At 42.3% G+C, this 22,035-nt stretch overlaps 1 protein-coding gene across 1 annotated transcript in view; it reads right to left on the reverse strand.

Moving 5' to 3' along the window:
* RAPGEF6 (Rap guanine nucleotide exchange factor 6) overlaps positions 1-22,035 on the reverse strand; it is a 112,630-nt gene that overhangs the window by 77,534 nt on the left and 13,061 nt on the right. Inside the window, exons 2-5 of the mRNA XM_032196874.1 lie at positions 18,150-18,220; positions 17,513-17,569; positions 16,085-16,168; positions 4,729-4,798 (exon numbers count right to left, since the gene is read on the reverse strand). Of these exons, the coding sequence (XP_032052765.1) occupies positions 4,729-4,798; positions 16,085-16,168; positions 17,513-17,565 (207 nt within the window). The 5' untranslated portion in view covers positions 17,566-17,569; positions 18,150-18,220. The remainder of the gene's footprint in view (positions 1-4,728; positions 4,799-16,084; positions 16,169-17,512; positions 17,570-18,149; positions 18,221-22,035) is intronic.

Below are 22,035 nucleotides of genomic sequence, written 5' to 3' on the forward strand. Positions count from 1 at the left end.
TTCCTTTTTTCTATAAAAAGCAGTCCCATCCCTCCTCATTTCCTTCTGATGTTTTGGAAAAATACATCCTAGCAGGAAACAGAACAGACATGCATGCAAATGGGCTGCAGCGAGGCAAGAAGCTCCTCTACAATACAGTTACTCTGTAGAAGTTTCTACTGGCTTAAATGATTTTATTTTTTTTGTAACACGCTTTCCTAAGCGTAAGATGTTAGCACTGGAAAAGGAGAACCTTCATGTTGGCTTATGCAGCCCTCCCTTTGCACACTTGTAAATTAGCTCAATTAAAATTCAAAAGGTATAAAGGAACGAAAATTAGAAATAATTAACAGATAGTAAGAAACTGAAAATATCTGAACCATTCACCTAAGCAACATCACCTCTACTTTGCACGTTGCTTTTTCCAAACAGCCAGGTCTATGTCAGGTAAAAGGAAGGTGCAAGTGACAGGGCTTACTTCATGGGTTATTTTTAATTCCAGAGAAAAATATACACTAACAACATAATATAAAAATACAGTTTTTAAAAACAAAAAAAAAAAACCACACCTAGCTTCACACCACATTTTATCAAAAAGCAAAAAAAGTGAAAAAAAGCAAGGCACACAGGCAGACAACACAGCTTTACACAGGCCCTCTAGCACCTTCAAAAAAAGCGTTGTGACTGTGGGTACTGCAGCCCTTCTTCACGTAGCAGAAAATACAGATTTCTAGTCAGCAATACCATTGCTCAAATTACGCAGAAGGCTTCCCAAAGTAAAGAAGTTTGGTTTCTTACAGTTACTCTAATAAGTAACCAAAACCGTGTTGATTTTGTTCCAAATTTTGTATGTGCTACACGAACTACTTCAATAAACACATCACTTCCCTTTTCTTCTGGGTTCAGTCTTCCAGGATCATGCCGACCAAAGCAGGTCCTCCTCCAGCACAGCACGCTGGCCTGAGCAGTGGAGGCTTCCCGAAGCAGCAGGACAACAACCAGCCCAACACTGCAGACCTTTATTACATTAAAGCCCCAAACTAAGTATTTTTAAGACTAAAGGGAACACTTACTGCAAGATGAAGCTATTTTTCTTCCTTAGTTCTAACTGAAAGCCAAGAAGCGAACATAAATACGTGATTTGTTAGCATAAGGGCAAAACAACCAACTGCCAGTGGAAACTCAGAACTGAGACCACCTGCTTCCTTCGGTTAATACCACGGCCGTAACCGACAAAAACAAAACAAAAATCAGAGCACCAGGAAAGACCTTGACACCACATAGCTTCCAATTTAGTACCAGCAGCAAAATCAGCATTTTGAGCCCAGCCAACCACCAGACTGTTTATATTTGTGACCTGTAAGCGTGCACACAGCTGGTGCTGGTCTGCTGCACGTGACCAGCACCGGCATCAGGCACTGCAGGGCTCCTGTGTACTGCGCATCACTCGGCCATGCCTTCACCTGCTTAAAACCAAAATATTCTGCTGGTAGAGTTCACACCCAACCTCCTCACACTGCCCTGAGAGGGATGACGACTCCTACGGAGGAGTTCTGCATCTCTGTGGGTGCTGTGAGCTGGGGACCCAGTGCTGGAGCCCAGGGACATGGGCAGCATGAAGGCCCACGGCACCGATGGCTGCTGCCCGAGCACACTTCTGGGTATTATTTCATTTCCATCACGTAATAAAGTGTCTGGAACAGCACGCTAACTGGCTAGTTTCTAATCAAGGGTGTTGTTTCATTATCCTTGAAGTCTGGCAGCTGCAGGATACTTCCACGCAAACAGCTTCAGCCACAACGCATGCTGCCATGAAAAAAAAAAGAAAAATCAAAGAGGATTGCGTGATTATCCTCAACTTCACTCCACAGTCGGTGCTAGCACTGAAATAATTTTACCTCCAAATATCATGCTGCTCTTCTGAAATCTTACATTCGAAACTAAAGAAGAAAATGAAGACACGAAAGAACAACAGAAGGGAGACTTCAGGACATGGAAATATGCTGCAATTCTGGGCCATTTTCTTAAGTGATAAATGGCCCCATTATTAATTCAATAGATTGTTCAGCCTCCAAAATATGAGCTACAATGCCTATTCACACACTATCTGTTATCCTCATTAACTTAAGATGACCACATTTTATGGCCTTTAAAATGGGTCAGTTCCCAAAGGATTCCCATTCCAACTGATTTACATTCTAGAAAGAAAGAAGAAAAAGAAAAATCAGTCAGCAGCAAAAGCAGAGAACGGCATTCTTTAGGTACGTTAAACTGCTGCTGCTTTTGCTTGAAGATAAATATTTGTTATGCAACATACAGTTTGAGGTGTAATGCATATTAAAAAGGAAAAACTCCTTGCAAAATACAAAGAATTAGGAGAAAGTAATAAGAATTGATCTGGGAAATGAAACTCAAGCGCGTTTTCTGTCGGTGCAGACCATTAGCAAGGTGCGTGCCACCACGCTGATGCTCTTTTCTCACCCCATTGGAAGGGCTACATAGAAACCTGGAAGTTATTAGTACCTTTAGCTAGATTTACCTATAAAATATGAATGACTACAGGCTTCTGGTTCACTGATTTTCCTACAGAAAAATGTGCTAAGTTCCAGAAAAGGATTTAAGGTGAAAGGATTTCAAGTGTCTCTATAATCTCACTGGAATTTAACTACAGTTACAGAAAATGCAAGAAAGAGTTTTGAGAGAGGACAGTTGTCCAGGTTGTGCATTTCTCTCCAGGAACAACTGGCAGCATTTGGCAATGCTGACATGGACAACACCGGCTTCTCCATGACCGTGACAGGGCACTCCTCTGAAAAAAATCATTGCATTTCTAGCTCCCCGAGCTACACACAGAAAACTCTCCAAATTCTTCATTAAAATACTTTAATAAGGTCATTTTATTTCCAGTAGCATGCTCTGTATAGAAGCTATTCTTTTACGTGCATCCTCATGTTTGTTTGTGTTTTTGTTTTTTTTCCTCCATTGGTTGGGGTTTTGTTTGGATTTTTTTTTTTTCTCTTTAAATACAACAATAGCAGTAACATATATTTTGCCCATGGAAAATATTTCATGTAAACCAGCAACTCCACTTGCAGCAGGCGGGTGAGTCACTGGGCAGCCCTGGGAGCAGCGACATACTTTCCGTGCTGCAGACTCCCCACTTCAAACAGCACTTGCACCACAGTCTACAGGATTTTCGCAGGAAGCAGCACACCAGCTCGATTAACCTCTGGAGCACCAGTTCTGTAAGCAAAGAGTTGTGCAACTCGTTTGTTAGTGAAATTAGTCTGAGCTGTTGATTTGTTTAGAAACAGACCAAATTCCTGTCGGCTGCCCCAGCCTGAAGGCCCACAGACATGCAGCATTCCCAGGGGGCAGGTGAAAAGCACCGAGGTGTGGGACTGTGCTCACCAGTGGCAGCAGACATCCGTGTGCTCAACACACCAAGTCCTCGGCTGCTGCTCTTATCAGGCAAGAAAGCAAAGAGGCAGCAAGGAGCCCAAGTGCCCGGGGCATTCACATAGCACGGCTGCACAGATCGCATCCTCGCAGTTCTCTGGCACCCCTCAAGGCATAAGTTGGTCCCAGACCAGGCTGGGTAATTTCAATAAACAAGTGACAATTTCACTTCAGAAGACTGAAAGAGGCTACTTGCACTCTCACCTGTGCTAGCTTTGCGAGGTGGCAGGCTGCAGCTTACCGCTGTCTGCAGCAAAGAACATTGCTGATGCTATCGAGGCCTTCGAGCAGGATCAGACTGACACCGCGCAGAGGGAAAGGCCCAAAGGGCACCAAGAGCTCCCCGTACAGCACATCCGTGACGTCCACGGATTTAAGAATACTGTGAGAACCGAATTTCTCATAGAAGCTGAATATTGACATACTCAGTGAGTAACACATTGATAAATATTAGTTTTAATGTCATCATACCCAGGCCTAAGGGAGCTAAATCAGTAGCAGCCTGAAGATCTCAGCCTGCTTACAGACACATGGCCCCTCGGTGCAACACGCGTCTTTGTTCCAGCATCTCAAACTCAAAGGTGAAGGAGACCTTCCTGCATCCCAGCCATACTGCTAGGGTACAAGGTGGGTCTGCACCACAGATGAGCAATCCTAACATTCCCTCTGCCAGGAGCATGCATACATCAACCCAAGAACTGAACCTGTAAGTACGTACAAACTTGGCAGTGTTCATAAGGATTCTGGAGCAGCAAAAAGCAAGCTGGATGCAAAAAAGGTTGATGACAACTAAACTGAAAGCCTTCTCCTTCAAGCTTGGCTAAGCACTCCTACATTCCTTCTCCTAGTACCCAGAAGACTTCACACTGCGTGGAACTGCAAAGCTGGGACTAAGAGTGCTTTTCCTTCCAGACACGGTACTGCTGGCCTGGCCAGTAAAAAGCAATGAAATGGGTGGAGTGGGGACAGAAATAAAATATTCAAGATAGATTATTGTTGCCTGATTCAGGAATGCTCAAGTCAGACATAACTGGTAAGCTTTTGGAACTCAAGTAAACATAATTTTAGGAAGAATGACACAATCATCCTAATCATCACCATCATTTACCCATCCAGATTAAATGTACATAGCTATTGCTGTTACGATAGCAGCCCTAGGTATAATTGAAATCAAGGCAATTTTACTGCAATTTTTTAGAACACTTTACAATAAGCTTCCTGCTTTAAGACACAGAAAGAATTTGCTGAAACCAGCAATACATTTAAATACATTTGAAAAATTTGCCTTACCACAATCATTTCTGAAGGCTCCAGTATGATACATTCGCATCCTCGTTTTCCTCCAGACTGCTTGCCAAAACTAGAGAGGGATGGAAAAAAAGAAAAGGAATGAGACAAAATGAGACAAACAGCCTGTTTTACCTTTTCATTATAAAATGATCTGGCAATGGTGCACCTTACACTACCCTTAAAAAATTGAAAAAATGATGAAATTATTGTATGAAAAATTCTAACAGTATAGTACCATTATAATATATATTTTTTCATTTCCTCAGTATCTCTCATCACAGCCTGTTATGTAAGCCTAAATATAAAGAACATTCTTTCATAAGATCATTATTACTGGAGATACACAGAACCACTCACCATGCATTTCAGTGTTGACAGGAACACATTAGTAAATGTTAATTAAGCATTAAACAGGCCTTGTAAAAACAAATATCTATAAAACTGAAGAACTCAGAAGCACAAAGCATTTTTAATCAGAGCTCCCTCAATTCCACATCCCCCTCTTCAACCTCCCAGCAAACAGGACAGAGCCTGTGCTCAAGTCCAAGCCTCAACCTGTGACCTCCACACTCATATTGCTTCTTGAACCATCATGATGGGTTTAAGAAATACAAAAAGAATAAATGCCACAATGTGATGGACAGTGTAATAAAGCAACTAAGGAGAGAGGCTAAAAGCAGTGCAATATGCTTCAGCTGATCACTCCAAAAAGTTGCTACCATCAGGACACCTGAAGACCACTACGCAGTGCCCCTGCCACAAGACTATAACCATGCGATGGGTGTTCCTCAGTCTTGTCTGTAAACGAGACATTTGATTAAAAAGAGAAGCCAAGGAATTGCTTTGGCTACGAGTGGAGGCTTCAGGAGAATCAGCTCTGGAGAAGGCACGATGCCGGCAGACACGGAGGTGCTGGAACCAGCAGAAAAAGGAGCTGGTACCAGCTGGATGCTGCTGGGGTAGTACTGGGGGCACAGACCAAAAGCCTCTTAACTCACGTAATTTGTGGCTGTAATAGCATCTGGCATCACGTACTCAGCCAGTTTGTCTTCATTACAGAGCTATCAGCTCGAGCTAGGTATGCTTGACCTACCCGACACAGACTTGCTCAAACGAAAGCTATCCCATGCAGACTTCAAGTTAGACAAAAATACTTGATTAGCAGCATCCCAATCGGGTTAGCAGTTCTGTAGTTAGAGCTGCTGTGTTAGGAACTCAGGCTGTCAACAGCCATCAACATTTAACACTTATCAGAAGAAATAACTGAAGATCCAGTTAACTTGAAGTAGAGATTAATGTTTGAATTAAAACAAGGCTAAAACAAATCTGGAGACAAATCCTAACAAGCAGATCGGCTCCATCAGTTCTTACTAAGGTTACTTTTGGGAAGTTCATCTGAAATTTCAGCCACATCAAGCATTTGAGTTACACAGTCATCGGTACAGAAAATATCCCCTGAAACACTATCACTGTGCAGAAAACTTAAAAGACTTATGCTTCTAAGCTTTACATTACGGGATCACACAAAAACTTTTCTAGGATGCATGCAATTTCAGGAAAGGAAGTTAAGCCGTGGAACTAAACTGTGAAGTCATTCAAGCGAAGCTTCGTGTTATTCCAGCAAATAAATTATCAGTGTAATCCTAACAGCTGTCAGGACAGAGCACTGCAATTAGCAGGAGCACAGCAGTTTAAGCTGTCAAGTTTTGATTTTATTAATGGTCTACTGAAAAAAAAAAAATCCCTAAATGAAATGACTGCTATGAAGTCATAAGTGACAACTGGAATTTTCTTGCCCCTTGCTGCAGAAGGCCAGAGGAGCACAAGTTCCACATTGAAGCTTGGTATGTGCTACGTGCCTACAGCAAGCAGCTGGGAGGGGAATTTTTCATGACTTCATTCTTGCTTTTCCTACACAGACATGATACAAGCATGACAGTTTTTGAGTATTTGCAGTATATCAAAACTCATGTTATTATTTCTCCACAAAAAAAAAAAAAGTGAAAACTATCTCCCACAAGTATCACATTTGCATTGAAAAAAAGTTACAGCTTTAGTTTTACTCCGTACAATAGAAATTTGAGGCAACAGTTCTTCAAACAAAAATCTGAGGACTGCATGCAACCAGAAGATTTGCGTTCTGTATTTTTAATAATTACCGGTTTTATCACAAAACTGATTACTACTTTTTTCACATTCCCAGCAGTTCGGACAGTTTTCCAACAAATATTCTTCAAGCAAAGCACTTTTATTGTATACAAAACACTTTGTCAGACTACTGGAGCTTTGGGAAGGGTTGCAATTTGTTTTACTTAAACACATCCATGAAATTCAGGTACTGTCAAACTCCCTTCTGTTGCTGTTGCATCATTTGTTAATTAAGTAATGAGGGTACACAAAAACGATATAGGAAAAAGAGCACTGCTCAGATCAAAGGTCAAGCTCTTGGCACTATCATTTCTGGCCCATCAAGCACTTTACAACAACTGGACACTCAGAAAAGGATTATGTTCCAACGACAAAACCCACCCTTCTAATCCTAAAGAACAAACTACTCTTATTTACAAGTCAATAGGTCAAGTTTAATTACTTCCAAGTGCGCATCATGTGATGCTTTATTGATTGCACCGCAACACAGCTCTCAGCAAGAGGAGGCATGGTGATAGTTTTTCCCCAGCCATTATCACCAGGTTTTAAAAATACCAATTTTTAACACTCTGGAATGAACATAACCAACATGTTTCGGAAACATGGATTTTAACTTTCTAAATTACTTATTCCATATCTTGACTAGTATGAAAGCGATGTCAGCAAACCTCTTAAGTGACAGAGAAGTTATTTCACTATCTGCTGATTTTAAACAATGCTCAAGAATAATGTTCATTCCTACTTGTCTTATGTAATTACACAGCAAAATGTTTGGAATAGAGAGAAACTAAGCCCTGACTAACACAAACACTTGAAGTGGACGAAAACATGAAACCAATGGAAATCAAGCCTTAGTTACAACATAGTAAATACCTATGTCAAAGCACATATACCAAAGATAAAACTACTAAAACTTTTAATGGCCTGATTATTATTTTTTTAATAAAATAATAAATTATTTTTTAAAATATTATAAAAATATTTAACCAAATGTATTTTTATGGATTCTTAAATTTAAATGTGATTCTATAGCTTCCCACTGTCAGAAGTGCAAAAAGTCGGTTGTGTAAGTTACATCACAGTTTTTATTTATAATCTTATTGTATGCTCCTGTCACTTAATATTCATCTATTACATCTGCATCATTAATTCTCAGACACTCACTCACTGGCTTGCAACACGGTCATAGGAAAAATGTCTTCCACATATCAAAGGCAGCTTTGTTTATGCCTGATTTATGTGCGCCTCATTTACAAGAAACCTTGTTTTCCTCCTGATTCACTGCTATTCATAATTAAAAATGCTTAAGCAATGGCATCACAGGAGAAAGGAATGCAAGTTCAACTGGCAGGGTATCGTGCATCAACCACTAATGGGCGTTCAGGCCATGGGATCAGACCGGAGCTACCGAAACATATGAGCCCAGCACACTGAATAACACGGCTCTTAGCATCAGCTGTTGCACCCTGTTCAGCTGTCCCTCCTCCGCTGCATGACTTGCTAATACAGATAAGAATACAGATAAAGCCATCCATGCCTAAAGCTCAACTCTACAATCCTAAACGTGCAAGCACTTGAGCATCTGCTCAGCCTTTGCTACTGGAGAACGCTGATTTTCAGTCTCGTGCCCACTCCCAGGAGCACCGGCATTTTAACACAACCTTACAATTCACAACAAGGATGCTTCAAAGCTTCCTTAAGGCACAAGAGCTGTTATAACATGTCTTGTTTTAGCACAACAACCTACCCCAAAACCCTACAAAATTATGTATTTTGAATATAACAAAGTATTTCTTTAAATAGGTTGTACAAAAATACTTAGTTTTCTAGGGAAAAAAGGTCTAAAACCACTTAATATCCAGCTGTTAAGTGACCTGAGTATTTGGTGCTGAAACATCTGCAATTTCAAGACTCACAAGTTTAAGGAGCAGTAACCACATTTAACTTGAAAACTGCTCGACTTCAGTACACTGGAGTTATTCATTACTGATGGTTTTTCATTACGAAATGCTCAAAATACAGAAGATACTTTAAGGGTAAAAACACAGCCTGTCCTGATGAGTTTTCAGCCTACAAACACAGATGGAGACTGAGACTGAATGCTGTATTATTTGTTTGAACACTAATTAGCAGGCATCTTCAGACTTAAAGTATTCTGCTGCATCCTGAAACAATGTTTTCAGATCTTTCACATATCAAAGCCTTCGATACAGAGATGTCAGGCACTTGGAAATTTGTTCTGTATTGTCCAGGAAGTAGAAAATCCTAAATTATCCCTGCTGTTTGAGTTGGTATTAATACTGCATGCAATTATTGGTGATTTTCAATAAAGTTACCTGCAGCAACAAACGCTCCGTGCTGTATTAGGTGTAGGACTGGGCTAGGACACTGATACACCAGGGCAGAGCTATGCCAAGAAACGTGTTTGCCATTTTCTGCAGATATTTTGTTTTTCTGAATATTCTCCTCTCAGACTGCCTGTCAAACAGCTTTCGGGAACACAGCGAGAAGACAAATTGTACTTTTTGCCACTGCAAAGAGAACCCAGCGACCTCGCGCGTCAAGTCATCTCGCTCCGCAACCTGGCTGGGTTTCTGCAAGGCACAAACATTTCTCACTGAGCACACGCTTTGGCCAGGAAGAGACGAGTTGCATAAGAAAAGGAAGCATTGTCTGGGTTGGGGTTTTTGTTGTGTTTTTTTTTTTTAATATGTAGAAATAGAAATGCTTTTTCACAAGTCAGAGCTGATTCTTGATTTGAAAAGCATTTCATTTTTCCTCTCCTCAGAGTGCCTCTATGCAAGGCAGCTGTTCCAGCCAACGTCCAGGACAGCTCCTACAAGGTAGCTGCTGCTCAGCCCCACAGCAAATCCCCCCTCACCTTCCCCAGTCACTGCTGCATGCCCTACACAATGTACTGCAAGTGGTGTGGAACAACCATTTGCATTATTGAACCCCAATTTAAATACTCTCACGCAGCAATTTTAAGCTTAATTTCCTTGTCATTGGCCAGGAAATCCTAAAAGAGGGGAGAACCTGCCAAGCCTTAAGGTCAGCAGTAGCAGAGCTGCGGTGTTTGCACAGAGGAGGCAGAATCCTCCCGTCTCATCCTGCCGTTGTGGTGTCAGACACTAATCCTCACGGGAATTACTGTTTTTTGGGGCATCTGCAGGGAAGGCTTACTTTCCCTCGGTGTTTCTCAGGTCAAGAGCCACCCACGAGGCTGTGCTGCAGCAGAGGCTTGCTGCAGGCAGGGCTGTACTGGGCAGGGATCCCATTGACACTCTGCAGCAATGAGCTGTCAGCACTGCCCCTTGGTTTCCAACCAAGGAACAGCCCCAAATGCCCTCGGTTTGCTAAATTAAGTAGATGGGGAAAAAAGTTACAGGAGCATGGCTCAAAAGTTTCATTACAGAAACAGATTTCTTATCATCTGTACTCTTTCCAAATGGGGAAAAAGAAAAATGAAGCAACACACAGGGATTGAAATCCTCCTCTTTTAATGGATAATTCGAAGTCAATAAAGGGTTAACACAAGTGTGTTTTCCTCATTTGTGCTACTGCTTTTTAAATTGGCAAATGTAGGTGCAGGGTTTTCAGAGATACCATATGTTGTGCAAGTCCTGAGCATTTCAAAGTAACTTAATTATAAAAATATTACAATACTTAACTTCATCAGAAAATGGTCTAAAGGAAACCTGAAACCACAAGATGTGTGGTGGATGCAAAATACCGACTTCAATTAATGCTCAGTCATCAAAAAGCATTTCTGCATTAGCTGTCAACAACAGCAACATTTAGCAGGTTTCTCTCTTAAGCTTGCTGAAGTTTTAATTGGGAATGATTTTGGAGGCTGTAGAACACACCACGCGATATGCAGGCTGCGAGCTCAAGATGTCTGTCCTAATTACCTCGTACTCTGAACATGATGAGGCTCTGAGGCAGCCAGTATCTTACCTACCACTTTCTGAGAAGCTTTGCAACTATCCCAGGCCACGTGACTAGATAGAGTTGATAAAAATATATTTTGGATATTAAAATGTTGCACATTACTCTTTGCTTCCACTTCCACATCTCTTGGTATTTAAAAGTTTGGGTATTAAAAAATAATAAAAAAAAAACATTTCTGTGGTGCAACTATCATCTCCAGCACTCTGTGAAACCTCCACAGAGCACCTGCTGGAAGAAACTATGAATAAAATGAAAGAAAGCAGCTGCAGTGGGGGACAAGACTATGGGATCGTTTAGCTGTTGACAGGTCTGAACGTAGCCCTTCTGCACTACATACTTTTGTGGCTTTTGCAGAAGATTACTCCATGCCTGAAGAGATGCAGCACGTGCTCTCCTTGGTCTGTAACGAGAGCAGCACCTCCAGCAAGAGGCACATGCTTCAGAGAGCAGGACACATGCCCTCAGCCCCTCACCTACAGCCACAAACAGAGCGTGGACACAGCAGGCACACCCTGAGCAGGAAGCCTGGAAGGAAGGACCGGTGGCAGAAAAATGCCAAATTACGTTTCCTTGTCAGAAGCTGGCAACACCGGAGCTCTGAGCTTCTTACTTTTTCACTGAAAGGCATAAATAATAGTAATACAGGTTTTACAAGTAAAACCGATTGGTTTTAGATGATACACTTGAGGTATAATACATCTGAAAGCAAAGTTACATACTTCAGAAGTTAAGATTTCTAAAAACCAAGAGACTTAAGACGTGCAAGTTGCAAGTCCTTAATCCTCTATTCCTATTCACCAGCACTGATGGTGCTGTAAAAGCACAGAATTCTCTGTGCTGCTGGTACTGTCACATAAAGAGTCTGAAAAAGCTTATTTTGCAACTCGCAGTGACTGTTTATTAAAATATTGTTATCTGCAAATATTAACTTCATAAAAAAATAAGCCATAATAATTTCAACCCAAGCCACTATTCATAAGGCAAAGCCCGAGTTCCTCTTTCATTATGACAATTTCTCTTGATTCAAGCATTTGTGTCTTCTAATTTTACCCCAGAAGAAAAAATAGCAGTGGCTTGCTGAGTCCCTGGCACATCCACAGCTCCCGGGAGGAGACACCACACCACGAGCGGGGCACGAGCCCGGCCACGAGCGTGCCCCTGCCCTGCTCTCAGCTCTGCCGGGTCACCTCCAGGCAGCTCCGAGTTTCTCAGATGCTGCTGACACCTCCCTGCTGGCTGCAGGAGGGCCCAGAGCAGCCAGCCAGCCCTCTCCTGAGCTCTTTATTCACTGCCTGTGGCCCGCTTGCTCCAACCACCAGCTACTTCATCTCCTTAAAAATCCATCTGCTTCAACCTCCTTTTGCTAGGCATCCTTGAACCATCACCTTTCCAAAGCAATCCTGTTTAAAAATTAATTAGGTTTGGGAAAAAGAAAAAAAAAAAAAAAACACTTGTTTTTAACCAACAAATGCACTACCTGGATTTAGGACAACAACACTGATTTACTCCACTTGTGTGGTTTCAGAAAGGCTGTTCATAAATTTCTTGGAAAGGCCGGGAAAAGAGAAGTGTTTGTTTTCAATAACATCTTGAATGTTTCAAGACTTTGTCTTTCTCTCTTCAAGGTTCAATTCTCACAGCTGTAGGAGGCTGTCATCCACATAATTGGCTTCAAAAGTTCCTCCAGGTCCTTGATACATTTCCTATGGCTAATCTTGCTGTGAGTAATCTCCTTCAAATACCCTGCTCAAATGAATTATCTTGATTAACAAGCAAGGTTAACACAAAAACTCTAGCTTGCTGACATGATTTTCCTTGCACAGAACCCCCCACTCCTGTTCTTTTGTTCTGGCCATCATTCTCTTGTTAGAAGCATATTCTTTTCCTCCTGTACCGCATCTATCGACAAACCCGTTCTCCAGGCAATAGGGTAATCAAGGCTCTGTCATCTTTGTACCTGGTATTAATGATTGATCTGCTTCTTATGTAAAAATAAATAACTTTCAGAGCTTCTCTTATTATCATTATCAGTGTCAAAATAATTAACAGATTTTATCCTACCAGCATGCAGGTCTTAGTCCTCTAATTTTCAAGCCAATTTCTGAATTACAACTTGCACAGTAATTCTTCCAAGTTGAACAGAAAGCCTTTCTCAAGCACATGCCCCTACTCACTCAAGAGCCTACAGCGAGTTGATCAAGCAGTGGCTGCCACCTTCTTATGCCTCACCTGGGCTGTGCCTCTTGCAGGATTGTATCTATATACCTTACCTTTTAAAGATCTGCAGAACAGGAAGGCTTTTCTGAGCTTTATTGACTCAGAAATAACCAAAAATGTTAGATAAAATCAAGCATGGAAAAATAGGGGAGCTTAACCAGCGTGTTAGCTAGGTTAAGCTAACAATGGTCTACCAAAATCTCCTCACATCCATCAAGGTAACTGCTGGGTACATTATAGAACAGGGACAAGTGCTACGAGAAGGTACCAGGAACTGGTCAATCATCCCCTTCCAGTCCTACTTGGAGACCCCAAGTACCTCACTGATAATCAGCTCTACCAGCAGTTTCTCAAATAATTATTAAATAAAAGTTAACAAGCAGCTAACTGACACTAGAACCCTGATTTTGAAGAATGATAACCCAATAAAACAGATGAAAAGAATAACTATGAGAAAAAGGGGCCTTTAAACCCCCTCTTCCCAGGAAATTCGATGCCTTTAACTGACACACACCAGTATCTTGTTTCTTAAGGCTTATGAAAAATTGTTCCAACGTTCCAAGCAAAAGAACCCTGAAACGCAGAGGAGTTCCTTCAGTATGAAGTTTGTCAAATGCTCCAGAGGAAAAATAAAATTGAAATTGCCGTGTCAATGTTACAAACGTAATTGGAAGGGAGGGAAGTTATGAGCTACAGACAAGGATTGAGTTTCAAACTAGAATCCATTTGCTAACTATTATCTGTTACAGAAAGTGCCTCTGCCTACCCAGTTCCTCCAGAATGAGAATTATTCAAACCAGGCTCGTGACCTTTTCAAAGCCCTAGGCAGTCTCCATAAAGCCTAAATTCTCATCGTGGGTATTTATAACCTGCCTCACGTTAAGAGCTCTATTTCGGTCCTCACCCATTTTCCCTGGGGATGTCTCAAAGCCATCATCAGTCTCCTGCATCACTTTAGCGCAGATGACACCCGTCTCTAACCTCTCTCGCCCTTGCTCACGTGTTGACACATTTATACCACGTTCAACAAATCCAATAGCTGGGCTTTAGCTGATGCCTGTGTCTGAGCTGGAAGCCACGCAGGATGCCTACCAAAAATGCCCTGGCTGGAAGGATGCCTCCACTCCCCTCAGCAGCCTCAGAACACTTCAAGCAGGACTTTGCTTTTGACTCCCTACACTTCTGATCACTTTGCTGTTGTAGGAAGATTAAAAAAGTACAGAAAAATCAGCATCCTAAACAGTTCTCTCTTCCATACGGTTTATGCCACTAAGATCAGACAGGTTATGTAGCATGACATGCTCCTTAGGCATGAAGAGCACAGCATCGAGTAGTTTATCCAAAGATGCACAGAGCAATGCTAAAATACAGGAAGATTTGAGGTGAGAGGGGGGGGGAGACCACACATCAGCCCCACCACAATCAATTTAGGGAATTATCTTTACTATGTTATCAATTTTGAATTAAAAACTTTCAAGAATAAAAAAATATTTCAAACATGCTCTACACCTAACAATACACTGCAGGTCATTTACACTCATCTTTCCCCTCTCACTGCTAAGCAAAAGGAAAAAAATAATAGAAATAAACAAGCAAAAAAAGGTACTTTTGTTTCCTATAATACCGGAGGGGATGAGAATGAAGGCAATGCTGTGTTTTCTTGCAGACACGTATTTAAGCTTCCTTTCGGAATGATTTGGTTGGGGACAAGGAATAATGCGTAAGTGTTACTTTAAATGTAATTAAACAGTGCTAATTACAGTTATGAAAAGAACATTCCTAAATTATCCAAGGCACTGCTTCATATGAAAATAACCCATAAAGGATTGGTGACTGCAGTTCCCTCAACTACAAAAGAGTAATTTGAGGTATTTAGACCAGGAAAAGTAACCAAACTTTATCACATTGTTACATGGCACTATAATGATTCGTTATTTAATTTTTATTTAAGTTGTAAGTTGAAGTTGGGCAGCGCAAGTATATAATTTAGCAAAGCAGAAAGCAAGCTGTGCTCTTCCTTCCCCTGTTTTCATGTCCAAGCAGCACTTCCCCTTCCCCATCTGTGCCCCAGGGAGGGCCAAGGGGGACTGGGACTGGTTTGCTGGTGGCAAGGCCAGAGTCAAAAGCATTGGGTGAAACAAAAAGGTTTGGTTTCAGCATCCTTTTGCCCACCTTAACTATTCACTAGTTAACTATAATTTTAGGTTATTTATTTGTGCACGTCTGCATTTCTACTCCAACCCTTTAGCACACCAAAGCTCTGTTTTTCCCCCTGCTGCTCTCTGTTTCTGTGAGGCTGGCGCAGGAGATGAGAGCACACTGGCGAGCACAAAGATGTGCCTAAAATTGGGTACCAAGGTAAGTCAACTTAAAAAAAAAAAAAAAAAACAAAAAAAAAAACACTCCTGTCTTGCCTAGAAGTGCAGCTTGAATGCAAATAAGCAACATGCAGCTTTGAGATACAGTGAAGATTCTGAGTGACGTACAAGGTTAAGCAGAGTATCACAGCACAAAGTCCAGCTCAAGACAAATATCATGCTTCAGTTAAAGCACGTCACAACTCTCACTGTGCTTCAGCTGTACGATGCAGTCAGATTTCTGTCATATGCTCTCTGGAGCCAACACCACTGGCCTCTATTCTCTTGCTTCATACAAAAAAATCACATGCCATTACAAACAGTCTCAAAGCAGGGGCAGAAGCTGTGTGATCTGCAGTGGTGTTTTTCAGACGAGGAACTCTGAGTAACTCCTGTTGTGTGGCTGTTTTGTATAAAGGGCCCCCGAGTTAAAACGCCTAACACAAATTGTCTCAAACCAAAAAATCCAGCCAAGCAAGACTTAAAAGTCATCAAGTGCAGTATTGCATGCAGGAAAAGTGGAAGGGAATTTAAATTAAATTAGCAGAACGCTTTTTTCCACTATTCAACTTTAGAAAAAAAAAAAAAAAGAAATAAATGGAAAATGTTACAGCAACATCAACATTCAATTAAAATAAGATCTTGAATTACTTTAAACAATAATAATAAACAATTTTATATACCTGCAAGGTGGTAAAAACATGGAGTCCTTCATGAGCACAGAACCGGACAGCAGTATATACCAGCATCTTGCAATAGTTTCTGAGCTGTAAGAAAAGGTACCAAAAATCAGTGATATCTACTTGCTCTCTTCAGCAACTTAACAACAGATTATCAAAAACATTGCTGTAGTAGAATAATGACCTGCCACCTTGTTAATTTGGTACACTGACCAAAAATTTAAGAAATTTGAAGGAACACTACCAGGAATTAACTTTTATTTTCTGAACAGATCTGCATCCAGAATGTTTCTTATGCCTTACAGTTAGATTTCTAAGTGACATAAATGTCAGTTTTTAGCAAAACAAAACTGTTAAATTTTAGTGAGAACACTTAGTTACTCTGAAAGTGCACATAAAGTACAAACACAGGAATGTTTTCATTCCATGGAAAAGTTCATTATTGTGTCACCACAGACAGTTACTTTAAATTGACCTGTAAGGCCATGTGGATAAAGCACAGGATTCGTACATTTGGTTCCTGCTTTGCTCTCCTCCACACCTGCAGTGTGTGCCCACGCAGTGTGGCCTCCTGCTGCATCCCTCGGTCCTAGATGGGGGACAGGGGACCTGCCAACCCTCGCACCCTGCAGCCACGAGCTGCAGACCTGCACAGATGCTGCTGTGCTTTACTGCAGGGGATTTTGTCTCTTCATGGGGCACTGCACTGACACTTTTCAGCTACAGCCTCATGCCACCTTCATTTATAGCATGCGACTCTGCACCTACATCATGACCTGGTGCTGGAAGGGGTTTATGGCACACACACCCATCATGAGAACCAGTACGTGGCATCTCTTTAACTGAGATCAGGTGTGCTGGAGGGCGTGCTTCATACTGAAAGCTAGCATTAGCTGCGAGTTGTTAAATACATCATAGCCAATGCTCAAATGTGAGGAACAAGTGTATTTGCCTCCCACCAGGCACCTAAAAAGAAGCTAAAATACTAGTTCTAGTAATTTAAACTTAAAAAACAAGGATGTTTGAGCCCCATTCCTGCTCTGCTACAGGACGCTGCTAGCAAGCCATCAGGTTCGCGCTCGGCAGCCAGCGCCAGGGGAAGAGTGCCACCTACTGAGCCATCGCCACCGCTCCCACCAGCTGCCCGGGCACTTCCCGAGGCAGCACTGATTGCTCTTTTAATTATCTGGTGTGGGCACAGACACCCCTCTGCTGCCCATGGGAGCTGGGGTGTTAATATGTGGGCACCTCTCAATTGTCAGTGCCTTACTGCCAATAAAATCCCCTCTTGTCAAAGCTTTTAACTGGTCTAGCCAAGCTTAAGCATTGTAAAGTCCTGTATTTACAATTACTAAGTGATATTAAAGCACATAAAACAGTGGTTTTGCTTACACTTCTGCTGGAGAACTCCCACCAGTGACATGTACTTACCAAAAGAGAACTTGGTTGCCCTTGTACCTCTCGTAGCGGGCACTCGATGACATTATTCTGAGGAAGAAGAAATTTAATTTCAATTTTAATCCCCAAAGATCGTAAGCCATTAACGATCATATTTCAGCAGAATCACTTTAAGGCTTTCAGACCTCAAATTCAACTCTTTTTTGTTCTAAACAAAGGATGTGCTTAACCATAAAATTCAAATTATTACGGTGTTCTTCATTACCCAAATAGATAACATACAACTTGTTCTCTAAGTGCTTAAATCACTCCTACACATTGGAATTACCCATAGCAACAGAACTGAAGGAACTAAAATACTTCCAACGCACTTTTTGTGCTTTGTTGGCCTTCCATTTTTTGTTCTGAGATCATCTGAGTGTCTGCAGCATTAAAAAGCATTTGCAATCCAGTTAACACAGGGTACTTCCTACGAAGTCCTTTGCAGACATATGGCAGTAAGCCCTGCCTTCATTGTTAGCAAAGCTAATTAGTCTGGATTCGATGCCACATTGCTGCAGTGACTTAGCTCAGCAGTGGACTCGGATAATGTCCTGCCACCCTGAAGTGCAGGCTGAGGAAAACCTGAGCTGTTACCTGTGTTACACTACCTAGCTCCGTTGTACTTTACCTTAACTGGTGTTCCCTGAAGTGTGAGAGTATGTCCAGTCCATGAAGGAAAGAGTAGATTGTATTTAAGTCCTAAAGAGAAAACACAAGAAGAAAAAAGAAAAGACGTGAGCAACTTCATTCACAGCACCTAATCACTTCTGCATTACTTTCTAAGGTCCCAAAACATGTTCCACAGCCTTACAAAACAATTCTAGAGAGGAACAAAGCCTAGATCAGAAGCTAGGCTGCAACATGTGCAGGCTTGGAGAAACCTGTTCACTCTTAAGCTGCTGAAGCAAAAAGGGCAAAGTTCAGCTGATACATAAAGAGTTACCCGAAACAGATTCTGAAGCAGACTTATCAGAAACCTCTCTGAAAATGATTTATATGAATGGATACTGCAGCAAACAACAAGTAGCGTAAACCAAACAGCACAGTCCTATTCTTCCAGGGCCAAAAATCACTGAAATATTTTAATGACTCTTCTAAATAGGGAAAAAATTGGCAATCTTGCAAAGCTACCTCGCTAATAGCAAAGAACACTGGAGAAAACCTATGCCACGTAGTCTAACTACGATTCATAGTGCAGAGAACTACAGTACCTTCTCATAATAAGAACATTAGGTGTGGACATGAAGTATTTTTCCTATCTGAGACCCAGCTGGTATCCCCATTACAAACTCTGCTCCATCCTACTGCCTTTAATTAGAAGTTAGTGTTAGAAGTGACTCCAAAATACTCTTCGGTAAAGACAGCGTGGGGTTAGATTTGTCCCCCACCTCCTACTATGAAGACTCAGCATCGATCAGAGCCACCCGATAGCAACCGTGGAAAAATACAACTTTTCTGAAGCAACAATATTAAAACTTGCAGATGATTTCACTTTAAAGATTGGACTTTATTTAGAAGTGGCAATTAGCTAGGAGAAGCAGCTGTTTAAACTTCTCACTACACAGAATTCTCTTTAGTCACAAAAATATCTGTGCTGATGGTGCAGACCACATGCTAAGAAAAAGCTCACTAGGGCTATTCATCACTTAATTTACTATCCCGAACAGGTGGGCTGTTAGCATTAAATACATGCACAACAAAATCATTATACGCCACACAGCAGTCTCTCCAACTTGGCCTCGGAAAACATGCTCTGAATTTTCAAGTGCTGCATTTATGCAGTGTTTACAAAAGATAAATCAATACGAATGCTAGCCCCAAAGTTTACAATAGATTTACTTTAGAAAAGTTCGTTGGCTTAATAGTCAATGTTTAGAAATATAGCGGATACAGACTGTTATACCAAGGGAAAGGTCAGATGTAATTGCAGGCCATGTAAAACCAATAAAACTGATTTTTTTCCTTTCTAAATGTCATTACCAAACCCATGAAAATTAAACAGAAGGCCTGAATGTTTCATGCTCCATCTATAAAGCATCCGTTTCACACCGCCCAGTCTCGTATTAACCCTCAGCTGTGAGTTAGGGCATACTCGATTTTCATAGTGAAATACCCAAGAGTGCCAGCTCCGAAACAGATCCCCAAAACAGATCCCAAACACGACACTTCCTTGAGGTGAGACCCCAAACACGACGCTTCCTTGGGACGAGAACCCAAACACGACCACCAGGGCCTGCAGGCAGCCCCAGGGCCGCTCGAGCCCCTGACAAGCTGTTGAGCAGGAGCCGCGCCGAGTTCCCTGTCAGAAAACGTCCTGCACCGAGATGTGGCAGAGGTACCCTCTGACCAGAACACCCCAGTAGTTAGCAGCATCTTCCTAGTTAAAGCCTGAACACAAAAAGGGGAGAGTGACCCCACAGCCAGCTTCTTCTCCTCCACCTGGGCCCTGTTCACCCAGCCGAGGATACTCCAGCTCCCTCAGGGCCCAGCCGCGGGCAGCAGCAGGGTTATGACCAAACCACCAAAGAGGAATTTTTCACTCTTTCCTACGTGTTGTGTCTACACATGCTTGCCTACGTCTCCTCCTGAATAATTTAGCTGAGACACAGTTATAATGATGTCTTTTGAATGCGTTACATTAGCAGTCCTATTGTCATGAGTTACAGAGCATTGTAAGCGGAATAAAAGCTCCTATTCGTGCTTCACAACAAAGTTCAGGCTGCACATACAAAAACTGACCACATCCTCGAGGATTATTCCCCACACCTCCACAGAGCAGGTTAGTCCAGCACGCCCTGACCGTAGCACAAAGTGGCCTCAGCATAAAGGGATCCCTGTCTGGGAAGCATCTCTCATCTCAGGGGCATCCAGTCCACGGCAAAGATGGAAAAAAAAAAAACAAAATCAGCAAGGGATTTTGAAAGAGCTGTCCCCAACATCAGCTCTGTTGGGTGCCAGCAGCACCAGACCTGCACAACTCCCCCAGGTTCTGGGTTGTCTCCGCTCCGGCAGTGTGCACCCATGCAACGTGCTTTAAATGCCATACTGACATAAAGCTTTGTTCATTTGCTTGTGTTAAAAAAGATCCTTCACAGACAGCCAGGGAAGTTCTTCCTCCTCCTCGCACACCCCTGCAAAATCTAACGAGGGAGGTTTACCCGCAGCTCTGTTTTTCCAGATGATGTGAAACTTTCACACCAGTCACACATGGGGTGGTTTCCTCCATTGCTCCCATCTCATTTAATTATTTTCACGTCCAACAAAGGGCAACAAAGCTGGTGAAGGGTCCAGAAAACAAGTCTTACGAGGGGCGGCTGAGGGAGCTGGGGCTGTTTAGCCTGGAGAAGAGGAGGCTCAGGGCAGACCTTATCGCACTCTGCCATTACTTTGAAGGAAGCTGTAGTGAGGTGAGGATTGGGATCTTCTCCTAAGCACCAAATGATAAGATGTGGGGAAATGGCCTCAAGCCGCAGCATGGGTATTAGGAGAAATTCCCTTACTGAAAGGGTTGTGTGGTACTGGAACAGGCTGCCCAGGGGAGCGGCTGGGTCACCATCCCTGGAGGTCTTCCAGACACGTGTAGATGGAGAACTTAGTAGCAAGGATTGGTGGTGGACTTCATCACTAGGTTAAAGGTTGGAGTGGATGATACTTGGAAGTCTTTTCCAATCAATGTGAACACTTCTAATGACAGCCCTAGCACAGTGTTTGAGAGCCCACATGCCAGGAAGGGTTCATATCCTTGCACACCCAGCTGGACATTGCACGGGCTGCACTGCACACGAGAAATCCTCAACCACAGCCTGCAGTGCTCCTTTCACCAAATCCATCTTCACAAAGCCAAAAATAGGATTAGAACTGGTTATTTTAAACCTCTGATCTACACTGCGGCCCTGGTTTCAAACACCAGACAAGCACACAACCACAGTACAAAGGGCAGAGATTATTTCTGCAGATATCTATCCGTTATGGAGAGAAAGTGCCATAAAAAGGATGGTACCAAAGTGCAACAATAAATGGGACAGGCGCAAAACTCAAAGTACTGCTGGAGAAGTTACAGGTCCATTCCATACAATCTCTTCACATCTTTCTGCTAAAACTCATCTGAAAAGCAATTATGGACAAAAAAGCTATTAACAAAAATTATTGATGCACAAATCTAGGGACTGAGGTCAAAGGGTTTTATTATTATTTTGTAATCTTTATTTTCAGAGCCTTTATCACCCCAAAACTAAAGCGTGGTATCTGCCTTGACATAGTACAGCCTCAGTACACTCCTCAGTGTTCAGCAGACAACTACACCTTGCCCGGTGTATTTATGGAGGAGCCAGCTCATGGCTTCTGTCCACCCAGCTAAAATTACAGCTCCAGCAAGCCACAGGAAGGAGAGGAGCTGGGACATGGTCATTGCACACACAGCAGACCCACAGGACTCATCTTCCTCGCCTCCTGCTCTCAGCACCAAGCTCAGCAGCCCAGTGCCCTCGTTGGGAGCAGGACAGACGCCCACCCGC

Source organism: Aythya fuligula, chromosome 14 (genome assembly GCF_009819795.1).
Source record: "Aythya fuligula isolate bAytFul2 chromosome 14, bAytFul2.pri, whole genome shotgun sequence".
Taxonomy (NCBI): domain Eukaryota; kingdom Metazoa; phylum Chordata; class Aves; order Anseriformes; family Anatidae; genus Aythya; species Aythya fuligula.